The sequence below is a fragment of the Gracilinanus agilis genome, chromosome 1, assembly GCF_016433145.1.
Source record: "Gracilinanus agilis isolate LMUSP501 chromosome 1, AgileGrace, whole genome shotgun sequence".
Classification (NCBI taxonomy): Eukaryota; Metazoa; Chordata; class Mammalia; order Didelphimorphia; family Didelphidae; genus Gracilinanus; species Gracilinanus agilis.
In genome coordinates this window covers 493,574,327-493,592,979 of record NC_058130.1, presented here as the reverse complement: position 1 = coordinate 493,592,979, position 18,653 = coordinate 493,574,327, and the positions used below count along the sequence as shown (strand labels likewise).

The window sequence follows — 18,653 nt, the reverse complement described above, 5'->3', positions numbered from 1 at the left end:
TCTGACTGGCCATCAAGGGAGCAATGAGGAGAAGCTGCAAAAATGAAGGCTTGAGGTCAGGAAAAACCTTCCTAAAAAATGAGAGCTGTCTAAAAGTAGAAGAGGCTGGTTCAATGGGTGGTGGATTCCCTTTCCTAGGAGGTCTTGGAGCAAAGGTGGAATGAGCTCTAACCAGGTGGAGATTCCTCTCAGGCAGAGGCTGGACTAAGTCTTTGCAGGCCGGCCTTTCCAGCTCTAAATGACTGTGTGATTCTCCTGGAACTTCATGCTGATTTACTAGGGGTATAAGACAAAATCACACATAGCAGAGGCAGCTGGGTAGCTCAGTGGATTGAGAGTCAGGCCTAGAGACAGGAGATCCCGGGTTCAAATGTGGCCTCAGACACTTCCCAGCTGTGTGACCTCCATTGCCTACCCTTACCACTCTTCTGCCTTGGAGCGGTAAGGGTTTCTAAAGAAAAAACCACACAGCTATAATGCAGTGGTTCCCAAACTTTTTTGGCCTATCGCCCCTTTCCAGAAAAAGATATTACTTAGCGCCCCCCCCCTCACATACTATCACCAACCACCCCCAAATGCACCTGTGGCCATCACTGTCCAACCTGGATCGCTGCAGCACTCACCAGGGGGCGGTGGCGTCCACTTTGGTAATCACTGCTATAATGTATTAATATCATGTGAAAAGTGCATAGAGAAGTTTAAAACAAAATAACAGGTTTTGTTTTGTTTTTTTTGGAGGGAGTTAACCAAAAATAAACAAACAATCAGAGAGAACTCAACAGGTATCACCTGCATAGGGAATGATGTGAACAAAGATACTGAGACAAGAAGTCACCAGGTGTATTCAAAGGTCAAGAGAGTAGTGGTGGTCCAGTTTGGTGGGAGTAAATGTATGGAGGGACTGGTAGAAGGGGGCATGGAGTGAGGGAGGGAAGGATAACACCAGTCTGTGAAGAAAGTCAGGCAGAGACATTTCAGCTTTATTAAACAGACCACAGGAAGCCATGAAGATGTTTGAGTGGGGATGTAATACAACTAGATCTATATATAACAACAATACTTCTCCAATAATGGAGATTCCTTAGCAACAAAACAAAGAATTAGGCATGAAGAACATCTTCATGCCCCTTAAAAGAGCCATGTTTCATGCCCCTTTTAAAAGTCAGGTATCTCCCTGTTTTTTTTTTGTTTGTTTGTTTTTTCAGTAGGTACTAATAAGCCTTTTAATGCTATAGCCTACAACTAGAAAAGTAAGCCCAATAGTTTCAAACTATTGGGCTTACTTTTCTAGTTGTTTTTAGTAATAAGGTGTGTTTAAGACTAATTGAATACCAGTGAGAAGAAAACAAGCAGTTTTCTCATAACTCTGAGGCACCAGGAAACAGTATCAAATCTTCAATCATCAATTTAATTGGTGACATCTGATGGATGAATGCTCCGGAGACTTTTTACAATTCAGTTAATGTTCCTACCTATAAATCTTATCACTGCCAAATTTGTACATGGAAAGGTAACATGAGACTCCCTAATTGTACAACAGTGTTTTAAAAGAAGTAGTTCAGAGTAAGAATTTACCTATAGATACAGGATTTATTTTCTTTAAAGGTTTAATTTTTACATGACTCCAAATGGTAGAATTTAGCATATGATGCGGAAAACTCTTTTTAAAACAAGCAAAAAAATGGAAAGCTATCAACATCCTTAACTAGACAGGTCATACATGTAAACAATTTACCTCAGATTTCAATCAAGCATAATGCGGTTAAGGATGGTCCTTTGCATATAGACTCATCATTTCTTATTTGTTAAAATCACTGCACTATTCATAAATCTATTCTAATGCCTTTTCTTTGCAGATTTCAAAATTTTGAATAACTAAAAAACAATAAAATCCACCGTGTTTTTTTCAATAAATAATAATGGGTATGAATTGTAGTGAATGACAAGTAATAAGCAGTAATGAAGTGAAATTATAAGATTGACTCACATTCTTGAGATCAGATCCATCAAAGGATCAAACCCCAGGAAGATTTGGACCTGATTATTCCAAAGCTCTGAGAATTCCTGGGACAGTTCAAATGGGTCTAAGGATGGTGCATTGCAGACCAAACATGAACCCTGGGAAAAATCATAAAGCATACTAAATCCCTAGAATAGTTCTACAATTGACTCAATATCCCAGGGATTTCCAGGATCAGGAATGACTTAAAAGCTGTATAAATTCTTAAGGTTATTTGCCAACAAGAATAGTCCAATAAACCTAATCTAGACCTACATAGGATCTGCAATTTACTCTTTATGTAATACTAAGAATAGTATGGGCTCAAAGTAATATTCACAAGTAAGCTTTATTGGGGGGAAGGTATGTTTTTAAAAGTAAAAATGTTTTTGTCTCCTCGTGTCTTTAATGGAAAGTATTTTCACTTACTCTAATTTTAACAAAACTTTCAGTGAGGTGTTGTGGTTGCACATCTCTAGTCTCTGCTCCTGGAAGACTGAAGTTGGAGGATCCCTTAAGTTTTATTATTCTGAGCTGCAATGGGCACCAGAGCCAGAAATGTGGAGAATCTCTGGGGGATAGTGGTCAAGAGTTTACCTAAGGGGCAAACTGGCCCTGGTCAGGTCAGAGATGGAGCAGGTCAAAACTCCTGGGCTTCCATCCCCACCATCACTGTAACATCTTTCTTCTCATGGTCACTAATGATTTCTTTCATACTAAATCACAAATCTATTAAATGACTCTATCTTCTTTGACAGCAAGGTGCCATCTGACAGTGAATTTTTTCTCCCCTTCTTAAAAAATTATCATCCTTTTCTTTGTGATACTATTCTCTCACTATTCCTTTTCTGTCTTTTTTGTTGTTGTTCAGTCATTTTAGTCATGTCTGACTCTTCCTGACCCCATTTGAAGTTTTCTTGGTAAAGATATTGTAATAGTTTGCCATTTCCTTCTGCAGCTCATTTGACAGACAAGGAAACTGAGGCCAAGAGGGTTGAAGTAATTTGTCTGGGGTCACAACAAAAAAGTGTCTGAGGCCAGATTTGAACTCAGGAAAATGAGTCTTCCAGACTCCAAGTCCAGCACTCTTATCCACTATGCCACCTACACACCCTTCTGTTTCCTTTCCAAGCTCCTAATTCTCTTTAACTTTAGTATTCCCTAGGGTTCTCTCCAGTGCTCCCCCTTTATCTCTCTCTATGTTCTGCATGCCAGTGATTTCAAGCACTCCCATAGTTTTGAGTTATGATTTCTAAATATATAATACCTCTACCACTAATCTCTCCTCAGAACTTGAGTGCCATATTTCAAACTGCCTGCTAAATACTTCCATCTGGATGTTCTGCAAGTCCCTCAAACTTACAAGCCTAAAACTGATCTCATTATCTTCTCCTAAAAACTTATCCCTCCCCCAATTTCTATATTTCTATGGGTGCCTCCCTTCTGTCATCCAAGATCTTAGCCTCGATTTTCTTTAACTTTCCTCTCCTTGCTAACTCATATTCAACCAGCTATCAAATCCTATTTATTCCATCCTCATAGTGACTCTCCTTTACCTCTCTTCCTCTCAATATTCATTGAAACTACCCTGGTTCTAGGCCTTTTCTTTCCTTATGTGGATCATCCTAATGGCCTAACTGTTCTTATCTTCAATCTATCCTGACCTAGTCCACCTTTCAGGGTCTTTTGATCATCTTCTGAATAAAGTATAAATTCCTGATATTCCCATTATAGGCCTTCTACAATCTGCTTTTCCTTTACCTTTCCAATCATATCTCACACTATTCCCATTCATTCAATGGGTTCTAGACTTAGTTCTAGGATTAGTACACCATGCCCTTTTCTTGTCTTGACCTTGCTCTTATCTCCATGCTTTTGTGCATGTTTTGCTCTGTTTTGAGAATTGTGAGAAAGGAATTCACATCCCTTTGTTTTAATTTAATCACTCAGGGACCTGGAGGTCCTTTACCATTGAGATGTGCACACGCCCATAGTGAAAGGAAGTTGAAACCAATGAGACAGGAAATTGACCCCACAAGCACTGCCACCCTGTGCTGTGCCAGCAAAATTAAGGAACTATGATTGGTTCCTGAAGATGTGATGTGGGAGAGCTAGTGGGTGGAGAAAACTGCTTATAAAGAAGAGAACAGAGGTCTGAATGACATTCTGATTCTGATTCTGATTCACATTCAGATTCTGAGTCTGACTCTTGCCAAAGGGACACTTTTGCTCTGTTGACTCTTGCTGAAAAGACTCTCGCAGACTTCTAGCTGGAGATTAGAACCTGAAGGCTGATTCTTGCTCTTTTCTAGCTGGAGATTGGACCCCTGTTGGTGGCAAGCTCCGATTTCATCAGAACGGTACATTGGGTGGTAGGCTAGGCAACCCTCTACCTCTTTCCTACATTTCCCTCTCGTAACTATCTCTACTTTGATGTAATAAAGCTACTAAAGCTACTAACAGCCTCATAATTTAATTTTAAATAGTACAGAATGTATCCTCCCACATCCATCTCTTCAAATCCCTTCTTTCAGCCCTTGAAGATTCATGTGCCACTGTCTCCATGAAATAATCAATCTTTTTCCAGACCTCCCAACCCTTTTCCTCAGGTGACAAGGATGGCTTCCATACAAAAAGACGAGTAGCACTTCACCTCTTATAAAAAGTGAGATCTGAGCAGAGACCTGAAGGTGGTCAGAGAAACGAAGATTCCCCTTCCCACATGTTAAAGACTATTTCTTTCATCAACGTCTCTTTCCTTCCACTTCGACAGAATGAGATGGTCCTCTTCCATGCTAAAGTCAACTTTTCCACTTGTGCTCTTGAATCTCTTCCCTCCTACCTCCACGGTCCATTTAATTTCTTCATAATTTCACCTCCAGTCTTCCCTAGACTAGTTAGTTCCATCTGCTCTACTTGTTTGCATGCTCATGAATTCTTTATCCTGAAAAAACCTTGACCCTTATTACTATTTCAAATGATACTATCACTCTAAAGCTAAATTTCCCACAACAGACTAATATACTTGCATCCTTCCTCATTAAACTCATCACACAGTCACTCTCTAACTTCCAGGAAACTACTTTTACTTCCCATCACTATAGTAAAACTGCTTTCTCAATGGACAGAATATGACCAATAAATCCCTGGAACTTCTTTTTGACCTTTATTTGTTGTTCTTTTCACTGTACAATAATCCAGCCTTCTGCTCTCTTGGTTCTCCTATCTCTCAAATGTCTTCATTTACATTTCTTTTGATGGTTCCTCTTATTCTTCCTTTTCCCAAATGTGAATATCTCTTAAATTAAAAAAAAACTGAAGAAATGTATTAAGTAAAAATGCTTTGTTTGAATAGAAATGAAAAAATACTCATGTAAAAAATAAAGCAAAGGGATTTACTGGTTTTGAAAATCCAGAAATGAAAAAGCGTAGAAAAGCATTATTAAAAATAAACTCATCTTGTATTTCTGTGTAACAATCAGACCAGGCTCCTAAAAGTCATTCAGAAAACCACAAAGCAAGCTATATATTTGCGATGTACTATTATTCTGCTACTGAGAAAATATGGCTGATAATGTTACCTGTAAAGATATAGGTTTTTGACTTCTCATATACAAAGAACCTTCTACATGGAAATTAGGATGAGGCTGAGATCTGTCCCTGGAAGGCTAGTAAGCTATTTCCCACAGAGATTCTGTTCACTTATCAACCTCAGCTCAGTGATTCAGCAGAGATGCAGTATTTCACATCAGTACCAAAACCCATTCAACCAGAGAAGCCAACTAATGTTTTAAAACCACATATTTTTATTTACTTGTTGCATAAAAATCACAATACAGAAATCTGGAAATTGCTCAGTTTGTCAATAGGACAAAAATATTTTGATATCATAAACTTGAAAAACAATCCTAAATTGTTAGGTAATTGGTGATATGAGAACTGCACTTAGGCTGGAGTCAAGATCTTTAAAAACAATTTATATCACTGATAAGAACTAAAAAGAGAAAAGCAACAGGTTAAATTACAAGTACTAGAGAGAACCGAACCTTGAAGACGCCCTTTCTTTATTTGCCTTAACTTTTAACTCCTGAAAGGAGAAATTGGTCCTAGCCTTAAGATACACGAGGAAATAAATTATGCTTTGGCTCTCTAGGAATAAAATATTCCTATTACTACTAGCAGAGTTAGAAAAGAAATAAGGGAAACTGAAGATTGAATTTCTTTTCATCAGAATTAATTGATTTCTATTTTCTCCTTGCAGATGACCAGCAGAATTCAAACTTATTTAACTTTTTCCAGAGACTTGGGTATAGGGTCACACCTTCACTTAATATTGAAAAGCACAACTTAATCACTGAAGATTTAAAATCTTAGAGCAATAAACACTTCATTCATGCCATTTACAACTGCCACATTAAAAATTCAAACAGTACCTAACAATGCAGTTCATATAATCTATGGTTTCTGTAAAAGAAAAGAAAAGACACTCAAAAATACTGCAAAAGAGCAAATTAGGTTCTCATTTTCATAATCTCAATAAAGCAAATTATTTATACATGTATAATTTTTCTGTATTATATTACTCAACCACAAGTACTATTTCATTCTTATTGTTTTATATATTTTCATTTCATTTTAAAGGGAAAGGGTGGAGAAAAGCAAACTTCAAATAATGAAATCAGCAGGGAATATTCATTCATTCAGCTTTGAAGGATACAACTATTTATCTAGTAAACTTAATGAATGGTTACCATTTGGTAAATGATTAAAAATAACCAAGAAATAAATTTATATACAGAGACTGTCTCTCAAAGTAGTTATATTTTAAGTTCTGACTGATTATCCAAACGTATTGCTTTCCCCCTCTGAATTGGGAGTAGGGAGTGTGTGTTCTAAAAGTCTTAAGACTTCTGACTATATTTTAAAAATCAAATTTTCTATCACCTCTTCATGTATACAGCAGAATTATATGTTACTTCTCTCTTATTGAAACAGAATGCACTAATGACATTTGAGGTAGATATTATATGACATAGAGAATCATTTGATTGAATAAAACAAATTACCGTTTCTAGACTGTGAATCAGGACAAAGTATATCCAGTTTAAATTACACTTTATAAAGAACACTCTGTCTTCTTTGATAAATGGAGTACCAACAACAAAAACTGTTCATGAATAAGCTCTCCATTAGGAAAACACATAATAATTTTAAAAAGAGGATGAACTCAAGAATAATAGCAAACATCTCAAAAAGCCTGGCTTTTTTTTGGTTTGTAAAAGACAGAATGACAAAAATAGATATACTCGAGAGATCAAAAGAGGGGGAAAAATGGAAATGAGAAGCAAAAAGGAAAATTAGAATGGAAGAGGGCTATATAGCAAAGACATTACTGGATATTTAGGAAATACATGAAAATGACACCTGCATAGCTTGGCCTGTCTTCATAGGATCATCTATTCTTTGTACATATATTAATTTTGCAATGTTCAAGTCATATCGGAAGGCAGGAACAAGCTCTCAGATTGATATACATGGTGGGTTTTAGTTTGATGAAGAGATTTTGTTTCGTACCTGAAAGCCTTGAATCCTTGCTAAATATTCCAGTTGTCTTGAAGGCTGCATTATAGGACAGGGGGAAGTAGGAGAATTTCCTTTCAGACCTATGGCTTCGGTTGTCGGAGATGTCCCATTCATTAGGAATTCCCTGGCAATGCTAGTAGTGCTATTAGATGGTGGAGAGAGGCTGAAGAAGGAGCTTGAAGGCTGGCTCATTTCGCTGGATGACAAATAGCTGACTGCAAAGTCAGAGACTACTTTGTTGCGGCTTGCTTCCATCTCTTGATAAATATCAGGAGACAAATGGAGAATTCCCTTTGGAGCTGTAAATAAACAGAAAAAAATTTTTTTTATGATACTGGAAATAGTTTAAATATGACTTACAACATTATTCATCTAGGTTCTGATACTGGTAAAATGACAAAGCATCAAAGAAATATTAGTCAAGTGGCCAGTGCAGAGTTATTGGCTGTAGCTGCCCATGCAGAGCTAACAGGGAGCCTCCACCCAACTCGGAATCATCACTTAAAGGGATAACAAAGAGGATCATGACCAGGCATTTGTGTCTAAGAGGCAAAGGTGAAAAATTATGGCCCTGGCATGAGTTGTGTGGGAGACTTTGAGCTTTTGCTGTAATACACAGAACAAAATAAATACCTCTGTGCCACGGGGAGCTAAGTATTTTGATATTGGAATTATGTGCATTTATTTTTAAAAAGTAGCATTAAAAAGTGTCTCTCCTTGTGTCTCCTGCATCCCAAGAGGGCTGCCTACCTTATCTATTCCTAGACCAGACTTTGATAAGAAGACATGTCATGGAGCCTGAAGTAGGGGTTCTGTGGAGATTGTGGGGAAGGAATTGATTCCCATAATTAAAGGTTAATTCCTTTCTCTTAATATTTTATATTATGTTTAAAATTTCTGTGCCATATATACCTCCCTAAAGGGAGTCAAAGAACAACAAAAAAGTCCCATATAAACTATTTATATCAGCATTGTAGCAAAAAACTAATAGCAAAGTGAGTACAAACCAACCCAAGAATGGCCAAACCAGTTATGGCATATGGATGTAATGGAATATATGGAATATGATTGCACTGTAAGACATGATGAATGAGAAGAATTCTGAGAAACACGGGAAGATTTTATGAAGTGATCCCTAGTAAAGGAAGAATAATCAGGAGAACGTTATATGAAATAACTAAAATAGCATAAACAAAAATAACTAAAGGATTGTTGAAGTTCAATTTGATGCAATGTCCAGTCTTGGACCCAAAAGTCAGAGGATGACATATACTTCCATCCTGTTGAAATATAGTTAGAGGATTAATGGTGTGGAATGTTGAATATACTGATAGATACATTTACTTTGTTACAAAAAGAGTTCTGGGTTCAAGGGAAGTATACTGTGAAACAGCTGGGCTGCTTTACATGTTACAGAAGCTCTTGCAGTAATTTATTTTTAAGTGTGTGTTTGCATTTTAAGTCCATTTGGTATAGCCTAAAGATATTTCCTCTGGAGATGAAATTTTTTCCTCTTTTTTTGTTCCTAATAGTTGTCCCATTCTGAAAAGAACTGCTATGTTTCATTGTGCTTCTAAATTTATTCTCAGACTGTTTATACTTACCACTTAATAATCATAATAAAAGCAGCTAACATTTATATAGCACTTATTATGTCAGGCATTGTGTTAAGCACTTTACATTTATTATATCATTTTATCCTCACCTCACCTCATCTGACATCACAATAACCCTGAGAGATAGATGTTATTATTATTCCCATTTTACAGTTGAGAAAACTAAGGCAAAGAGCAATTGACTTGACCATGGTCACACAGCTACTAAATGTTTGAGGCTGGATTTGAACTCAGGTCTTCCAGACTCTAAGCCTGGGTCTTTCTATCCACTGCATTGTTTAGCTGCCACTGTTTCATGATTGTGTGACTATGCTAATATTCATGTTGTGCACAATTAAAGCTAAAAAGATCAATAGTTGCTAAATCCTTGGAGCACTGGTACAAAATTCCATTGGAACCTTCAAATAGAATGGCTTGTTCCTACTAGAATGTCTATTTCCTTGGAGAACAAAGATATTTCGAGCACCCTACAAAGTTCTTGGGACAATTTGGTGAGATATGAAGTGCTTCCTAAAATGTCAAGGAGAGAAGACCCTGCCTGTGTTCTATAAGTTAACTAAATCAGTAGTACAAGTAGTACAGCATCCCTTATGGTCACAGAAGAAGCAAATCATCTGGAAACTGGGCACCAGTCCTGGTTCTAATAAGGGGGGGATAGCAAGAAAGGTCTACACCTTCCTGGAAGTAGGACTATTTGGAGATAACATGAAACACCTGTTATGAAACAACACCTGTATGGAGTGATACTGACACTGGGGATTAGCCTTTATAACTGTCACTGAATATTCAAGCTAAGAATCTTCTGTGCTGAGAGGGAACCAATCAGTCCTAGATAGGACATGCCACTGAAATATATACCAGAGAAGGAAGTACAGAGAATGAGAAGAGACTTAAGGGCTCTGCATTTGGTCTCACACGTTGCCTGCCATCCCAAGATTCTTTGATTGTATGAAAATGATTACAAAGATTAGAAAGGCATTCTGCAAACTTAGAGAATGCATGGAAAGGCTATGTCTAGTTCATCAATACTTACCAGAAGAAGAGGGGAAACACTTCCCCATATACTTTATAAGGGAATCACATGTATAATTCTGCACAGAATGAAGCCATGCCAGATGTTGCTCAGTGTCCCATAGCATCCCTTTTTTGCCCCTTATCACCAAAAACTAATTTCCTTTTTAAAAAGCAGTCACCTTTTCCAATCTCTAGATTTTTCTCCCACTTTTTCCTACTTTTTTCCTCTCTAGATCTCATGTACCACAAGTTGAGAATAAGAACAAACCTCCAGTTCATAAATAGGAACCAAAATTGTACAGTAGAAAAAGCATTGGCTTTAGCATCAAAGAATCTAATTTGGAATCTTAGCTTTGTCACCTGTGTAACTTTGAGTCATGCACCCTTAATCTTGCCATCACCCACTTAATGTTTATTGATTAACTGAGTGGCATTAGCTTTGATAGGAAGTCTAGAACTACACTTTAATACACAAAGAAATCCACAGCCTGATGTGATAATTAGATTAAATCTACACTGCCCATCTTTAGAATTTAATTACCAAAGGTGAAAACATCTCCATTTTGGGTGGTCTGTAACCCATGAGTGCTAGGGTAACAAATCAGAATTTACTGATTGCCTCATGGACAGTCCTAAGAAAACTGTCTGTTGTGATTGGACATGTAAACTAAGAGGAGGCCACAGGGAGTGATGCCAAAGAGGCCCCTTTAAAAAGAGACCTCAGTCAGCTGGGCCCTCTCTTCTGGTTTGTGAAAGGGACCTGAAGGAGCTCTGCTGGTTCATGACTGGACAGTGGTGAGTGTTAAGACTGAATCTTCCTGAATTTCTCTTAAGGAAAGAGACTCTGTGACTGAAGCCTCTGGGCCTCTGGCCCTCTGAGTTTCCAGCCTTGATCCCAAGTCTGAATTTCCCTCAGTAGAGGGTTAATTAGATCTACCTGGATTAACTAGGGGATTGGAGCAAATTACCTACTGTGTTAGATTCTTATTTCCTTATTTCTTCTTCCTCTTCTCATTTGTAAATAAATTTCCATAAAAGTCATTTTAACTTGAGGTTATTCTTTAATTGGGGATTGATAATTGTTCAATCCCCTGGCAATGGTTGCTAACCTTTTAATATATTCAACCCAAGAGCCCCTTTCCCTCCTTACACTGAAGGTTCTAAACCTCACCCAGCTGAACATGCGGGGAGACAGAAAACTAAGCAGAAGACTTTGTGGTATTAACACATGGTACTCCTGGTGTTTGCATACAGTGCTAAGGGCCCCTAGGCTTGACTAAGAATTTTCGGATTAGAAGGCAAGAATTGTACTTATCAATGGCTTGTGAAATTGTCTCAAAAGACAGAAAAGAAATGAGATTAGAAAACAGTGTTCCTCCGCTGGGATTTTGGTTAAAGGAGGCTGATAGCTTAGCTGCAGCTAATGGAGAGTAACAGAATCAGTCAAAAAGAGTTAAGAATGAAAGTGTGCCCTCTGGAAGTGGGCTCTGAGGGCTGGGCAATAACTTATGTCTTGAGGATGGATCCAAGGAGCGATTTGGATAAAGAGAGCCCTGGGTGTGGGTACCCACTGGAGGGCCAAGAAAATCAACAAAGACTATTTGGGGCAAATAGGAGTCTTTGTTCAAATAGGAAAAATGCCTAAGCCTGGAGGCAGCCTCTTTCTAGCTTAATATGCCAACCACTGAGGTCCCTGGGGGAAGAGAGAACATTCATCAATGATGAAAGCCAGGCTGGACCATCAATGCATTCACAATAGGATTAGGGGCCAAGAAGCCTGAGGATGATAATAGTTTAGGCCAAGGATTCTAAACCTGAGGTCGATAAATTTGTTTAAAGATATTTTGATAATTATATTTCAATGTAAATGCTTTTCTTCATAGTCCTATCCTAAAATCATCATTCTAAGAAAGGAGCTATCGGTTTCAACAGACTGCCAAAGAAGTCATGACACAAAAAAGGTTAAGAACCCCTGGTCTAGGCTCTCCCCAAGCTCAGGAGGTTAGAGTGGAAGCGTTCATTTCCTTTGGCAATTGGCCAAGATAAATTATGACACATTAAAAGTATTGAAAGAAGCCAGGTGATAGCCATTAGAGAAGTGCAGCTAGTGCAGGTCACATATCCTCTTTATGTTACCTGCAATATAAGGTTTTTGTGGTTATTGTTCATTGTGCAATATGTTTTCCTTCCTATGACAATTTTTGCTGTTATAATATGTTAATTCTTTTTCATATGCTCATAATTCTATACTATGGAGGTAAAATGTTATTTGTAACTATGTCATGTCAAATTGTGATGTTTATGATGTATAAGTTACAGATGCTTAAGTATATTTTGAGTAATCTGCAGTGAAAATAAATGCTTTATTGGGGGAAAAAGATGTATGGCAGAATGCTTCACTGGCTGATAGATGTCCCGACCAAATGCACTTGTATAAGAGACACCCCATGGAATTTTCAAGGAGGTTGGAAGAGAAACAATAGTGATCAAGCAAGTAAGAGTTCACTCTTATACCTCTTAATTCTATTTGTCTATTTATCCACAACTCCCTCCCTGCAGAGGAAAACACCACAGTTGTTTTGGGACTACTGGATAGAGGGATAAGATTGACATGAAGCAAAGGAGAAAGGACTCCACGGTCCCCATAACCACCATCTGAAGCGGATGCTAGTTTGAGGAAAGACAAGCTACATCAAATGAGGAGCACCTCTGGATACTTTATCTGCATGGCATTTCGTCGGGGGTAGTGGGGGGTTGTAGAGATAGATGGAAGGCCAGGTTCCGATTTAGACAGCTGCAATGCCTGAAGTCCTGGAACCTGCATCCTTCTGCCCTTTTTGGAGCCCTAATTTGCAAATATGCCCTCTGGCTCATGCCTCAGAGTTGCCCAATTGCTGGCTGAAGAACCCTTTTCTACATGGCCCATGTGGAAGCAGAGAAAAGAGCATTTTCCAATTCCAAAAATTCCAAACATTTGCCCTCTCTCTGACTGTGGGGGTTGAAGTAGGGTTGAATGGGACATCATAAAGTAGGTTAGGATTTAATACTATATTTGTTTATTTTGCCACATGAGTTAAATTCTTTGGTAATAAAGCTTTGTGAGCAATGAGGCATAGAGTCAGAGATATAACAAGGGGAACAACTAAGTAGGTAGAAGCAACAAACTGAGTAATACAAGAGCCAATAAGCACCTATGAAGTGTTCCTATATGCCGGGCCCCATGCTTAGTGCTAGGTGTACAAAGGACAGTCCATTTTCAAAAATATTTCACAATGCTATTTCTTGTGACAAGCTATTTAATAGGTCAACCTTCTACTTTCCATATTTTTAGTAAGCAACAAAATAAAATTTTAGATCAAAATTTTAAATGATAGAGGATAAATAGAGGGATAGAAATTTACTTAATGATTAAAAAGGAAAATCTACTAATATTTCTTCCTTGACCTAGTTTTAGATAAATAGGAATATGAATAGGCCTATATTTTTGAGTTGGGGAGAATTATACAACTATTCAATACTTTAAGAGGAATAACTGAATATCATAAAATTATAATTTCATATTATGAATTGAAGTAATGATTTCCTTATTTAATTTTAAGTTTAAAAACGGACATTTAACCTAACAAATTGGTTTGCAAAAGGTATATTAGTAAATTTATGAACACTAAATATAGCAATAGGTTTGCATAATATAAGATAAAGAAAATTCAATTGTCTTAAAACAACACAAAATATCTTGAAGTAAAATAATACACACTTGAAATAACATCACCACAAAGAGAATAATTTTTTAAAATAGGACAGTTACTTAAAGTTTTCAGAAAAAAACAAGTGCTGCAGATGGCTATTCCATTGATGTAATAATACTTAAAACAAACATTTCACATGCTCTCTCAGGCATTTCAATGTTTTTACATGATCCACCCAAATATCTAACTGCTATCTGGAACAATAGTTTGGACTTTTTCCACATTACCAAACTTTCTAAATGTTAAAATAACTAATATACAGCATGTGGTGAACAAAAAAATTCTGTGTGACATCAAACATCAAAGTATCCATATTTTATTTTAATGGAATTGCTAAATTAATGTTAAGATATTTTCTTAAATTCTATTCTTTCAAGTTAGAGAAAATAGCATTATTCCTTCAAAGCACAATTAACTTAAACATCATTTGCATATGCTTCTAGAGTCCTTAAAGTAGCTTAACTTTTCAGATTCATTAGACTTTTTTCCCCTTACTCCACTTTATAGTACAGGTAAGCTGCCGTCTCTCTCCTTCCCTCACAAATAGATAGCACTTTATCTCCTATATCCATGCCTTTGAATTGGCCAATGCTTATGCCCAGAATCAACTTCCTTCTCATCTCAGCTGCCACATAAATTCCTTCTCTTCTTTCAAGATGCAGCTCAAGTATCATCTTCCAAACTCAAATAGAAATAGGGACCACTGAACTATACATAAGGATCTTTGTGGGTACAGATTGAATTTATTTATTTTGTAAAATATTTACCACCTACACTTTAACCCAGTTCAAGTCACAATGCAGAGTATTGTAGCAGTCCACCAACCATATGTTGGACACCTCTGTTCTACATGATGACCCTCTTTTTTTTTTTTTAAACCCTTACCTTCTGTCCAAGCAGAAGAGTGGTAAGGGCTAGGCAATGGGGATCAAGTGACTTGCCCGGGGTCACACAGCTGGGAAGGGTCTGAGGCCAGATTTGAACCTAGGACCTCCCATCTCAGCCTGGCTCTCAATCCACTGAGCCACCCAGCTGCCCCACATGATGACTCTCTTAATTCCTCAAAAGTTAGTGACCACTCTCCCTAACTACTTGGAAACACATACATATGTAAGTATATGTATACATTCTACATTCATATAAGAAATGTGATATCTCTCACTAGAATGAAAGCTCATTGAAAAGAGTGACTTTTATCTTTGTAGCCCCAACACTCAGCCTAGAGTTTAGTACTTTGTAAAATCCTGTTGATTTATTGATCGCAAAGGCCATAGAAAAGCAGTAAGATGTAAAATAAATCAATGGGAAAACATTTTAGTATTAACCAAAAAAATCAAGAGTAAATAATAAGAGCAAGTCCATTTATAAAAATTATATAATGTATAAGACAATCTGGAGTCAACCTACCAAGATATACATATGAAATTATATAAATATAGTGACAAGATTAGTATTTAAAGAAATAGAAGAATATGGAAACAACTGGAAAAATATTAAATGCTTCTGGTTGGGCCAATAAAATAAAATGACAATAATATCTAAATTAATTTATAGATTTAGTGCTATGCCAATCAAATTACCAAGAAGATATTTTAAAGAACAATACAAAAAAATTATCTGAAAAACAATAAGTTTAGAATCTCAAGGGAAATAATGAAAATAAGTAAGAATGAAAGGAGCATATTATTATCGGACCTCAAATTATATTTCAAGGATATAACCAAAACTATTTGTTATTTCTTAAAAAATAGAAAAATAGGTCAATGCAAAAGCATACACACATTTCAGAAACAGTCTAATACACTAGTTCATTGTTTGTTAAGACCCCAAGAATATAAGTTATTGGGGAAGGACTCTTTTTTTGACAACAATTGGTAGGAAAAATAAGGAAGTTTGTCATGTATTAGGCTTGACTTGGCATCTTAAAATATATACTACAGAAAGTACCAAGTGGCCTGACTATAAGAGATTATAACATAAAACAAACAAAAAAATTAGAGGAGACCAGAAGAAAGCATTTATATAGTGCTTTAAATTTTGTGAAGCACTTCACAAATATAATCTCATTTGATTCTGACCAATTTGGGAGGTAGATGCTGTTTTTATCCCTATTTTACAGATGAAGAAATGGGGTCTTGAAGGAGATTAAATGATTTGCCCAGGGTCTCTCAGCAAATAAATGGAGTTGGAGTTTGAACTCAAGACTTCTTGATTGCAGGTCCTGACTACCCTCTATTCACTGTGCCACTTAGCTGCTTCAACTATGATAAGGGGGGAGAATTCAGTCAAACAAGGAATACATTAAAGGACATAATATAAAATTTTGATTTCATAAAATTAAAAAGCTTTTGCATGAACAAAATGCAAATAGAATAAGAAAACTATCAAGCAAAAAAAAGTCTTTGCATCAAATACAGCTGATAAAAATTATATATTCAATATATCTAGGGAATAGGCAGAACTATATAAAACCAAAGAGCCATTCCCCAAAAGATAGTTAAAGGATACCAGTGGTTTACAGAAAAATTACAAACTATTAACATCCATTTGAAAGTATTTTCTAAATCACTAATGGTAAAATAAAAACAAACCAGTTTTTAGGCTTTTGAGGTCAAGTTTTCACATCTTGTACACTGGCAAAGAACAAAAACTAGGAACAGTCAAGATTAGAGGGGATAAGGGAAATAAACACTTTCATATATGTTTAACTAGTTGTAAATCTATCCAACTATTCTGGATACAAATTTGGAATTATATGTGACTAACTTGTTCATTCTATTTTGTCCAGATGTCTTACTGCTGGACAACAAAATAATCCTATTAGCACTTTTTTTTTGGTAGCAAGAACTAGAAATAAAGTAGGTATCCATCACCTGGAGAATGCCTGAACCAACTGTGATATTAATGAATGTGATGGAATATTATTGTGTCTTAAGAAATGACATATGAAGACTTCAGAGAAATCTCTACGTGAGCTGATATGGAGCAAAATAAGCAGAACTCAAAGAACAATACATGTAGTAACTACAAAAATGTATTTAAAAGGAAGTCAAACAATAAAAATTATTAATAATCTCCAGGAACTTCAATGAAAAATACATCTCTCCCTCACAGAAGGGAGGCAACTGACTACTAAGGAAGAAATTTGGTAACACTGTCAAAAGTGGTGACTGTTACTAGTTGTTTTAGTTGGAAATATTAGAAAATGCATTTCTTTGTCAGGGAATATTCAAAAGGAATGGGGGGGGGGGAGAGAGAAAGAGAGAGAGAGAGAGAGAGAGAGAGGCAGAGGCTGTGTGTGTGTGTGTGTTTGTGAGAGAGAGAGTAAGTGAGAGTGTTTGGAATTTTATGTGACTGACCTGTTCATACTCTTTTGTCCCAGCTACCCTACTGCTGGACATGTACCCCAAGAAGGTCAAAGGCAGAAGCAAAGAATCAGTACATAACAGAGTAACCCTAAAAAAAACCAAAGGCATCAATAAAATTCTTTTTGAAAGGTCAAAGTTAACAAGAAATATTGATTCATTCTATTTGTGAGTAACTTTAATGAATTACAAATATTTAGTCATTTTTCTCCCCAAATAACATGAGACTGGAAGGTATTCCTGCTCACACTGCAGGGAGTCTAGCTGATAAAAATAACTGATGTTAAAAATAGCTAAATACAAACAAACAAGAAGCTTTCTTTTAATTGGATTATGACAGACATGAATGAATGAGCTATCTGTAACTAATTTTCTTTCATCCTTAATAGCCTTTCAAGGCAAGAACAATCTCTCTAGCCTAGCTTTGCCCCTGCTGTTTCTTTACAGTAGTCCTGCTTGCTAATGCCCTCTCACCTCTTGCAATGCTAGATTGATTTTGTTCTTTTCAATTTGAATTTCTGTGGTAATAGATGAGCTCAGTGAATCAAGCTGGAGGTTCAACTATGTTAAATAAACTAAAGAATTTAAAATGTGTGGTAGAGGCTGAAAGAGTTTATAGGGATCATGCTAGGGAATATTTGCCCCAATCCCCCCTGGAAACTTCCAAGGTCTCTGAGGACATGGTGACTCATCTTTTAGTTCTTTACAGGATGGCAAACTTTCTTTTTCCAGCCTGGAAAGGCTGGCCTGGCATTGAAGAGTTTGTGCTTTGAGATGGCAAATAATGTCCCAGGAGGCTGCTGAGTCAGAGGAGCTCATAACGCCATGGATATACAAAAGGGAGCACCTCACCCTTCATCTCTCTTCTTCCAACTGTGTCTAGACTATTTTGAACTATTTTCTGAGTGGATAAAAGTGCAATTTTCCAGTCTTCTATTGGGTATCCATGCCACCATGAGCATATACCCTGCCTGGGCAAAACTGGTTAGATTCTAAACGAATCAACCACAAGAAAACATTTAGATTGAACTTCCTTATGACTAAAATTCTCTGGAGGCCACATCTTAATTTTATAATTATTTATTAAATAGCCAAAAGCAGATCAGAAAAAGAGAAAGAAAAAGTATGAGCCACGAGCAGGTTAAGTCAACCCAGGGATAGTCACCACATTCTCTCTAGTCCCTGGTTCCAAGAAAAAAAGAGTCCCCACTCCCCAGTCAATTGATGCTCTTAGTGATGTACTTTTCCTAAGTCTTTTTGATTGGGGGACCTCCTTAATCAGGACAAGAGCCAGGTCTTTCAGACACAAGGAGTAATCCCGTGGCAT

At 36.8% G+C, this 18,653-nt stretch overlaps 1 protein-coding gene across 1 annotated transcript in view; it reads right to left on the bottom strand.

Annotated features, from left to right (window-relative positions):
- Positions 1-18,653, bottom strand: part of STAU2 (staufen double-stranded RNA binding protein 2) — a 364,991-nt gene that overhangs the window by 162,715 nt on the left and 183,623 nt on the right. Inside the window, exon 9 of the mRNA XM_044665848.1 lies at positions 7,574-7,881. Within this exon, the coding sequence (XP_044521783.1) occupies positions 7,574-7,881 (308 nt within the window). The remainder of the gene's footprint in view (positions 1-7,573; positions 7,882-18,653) is intronic.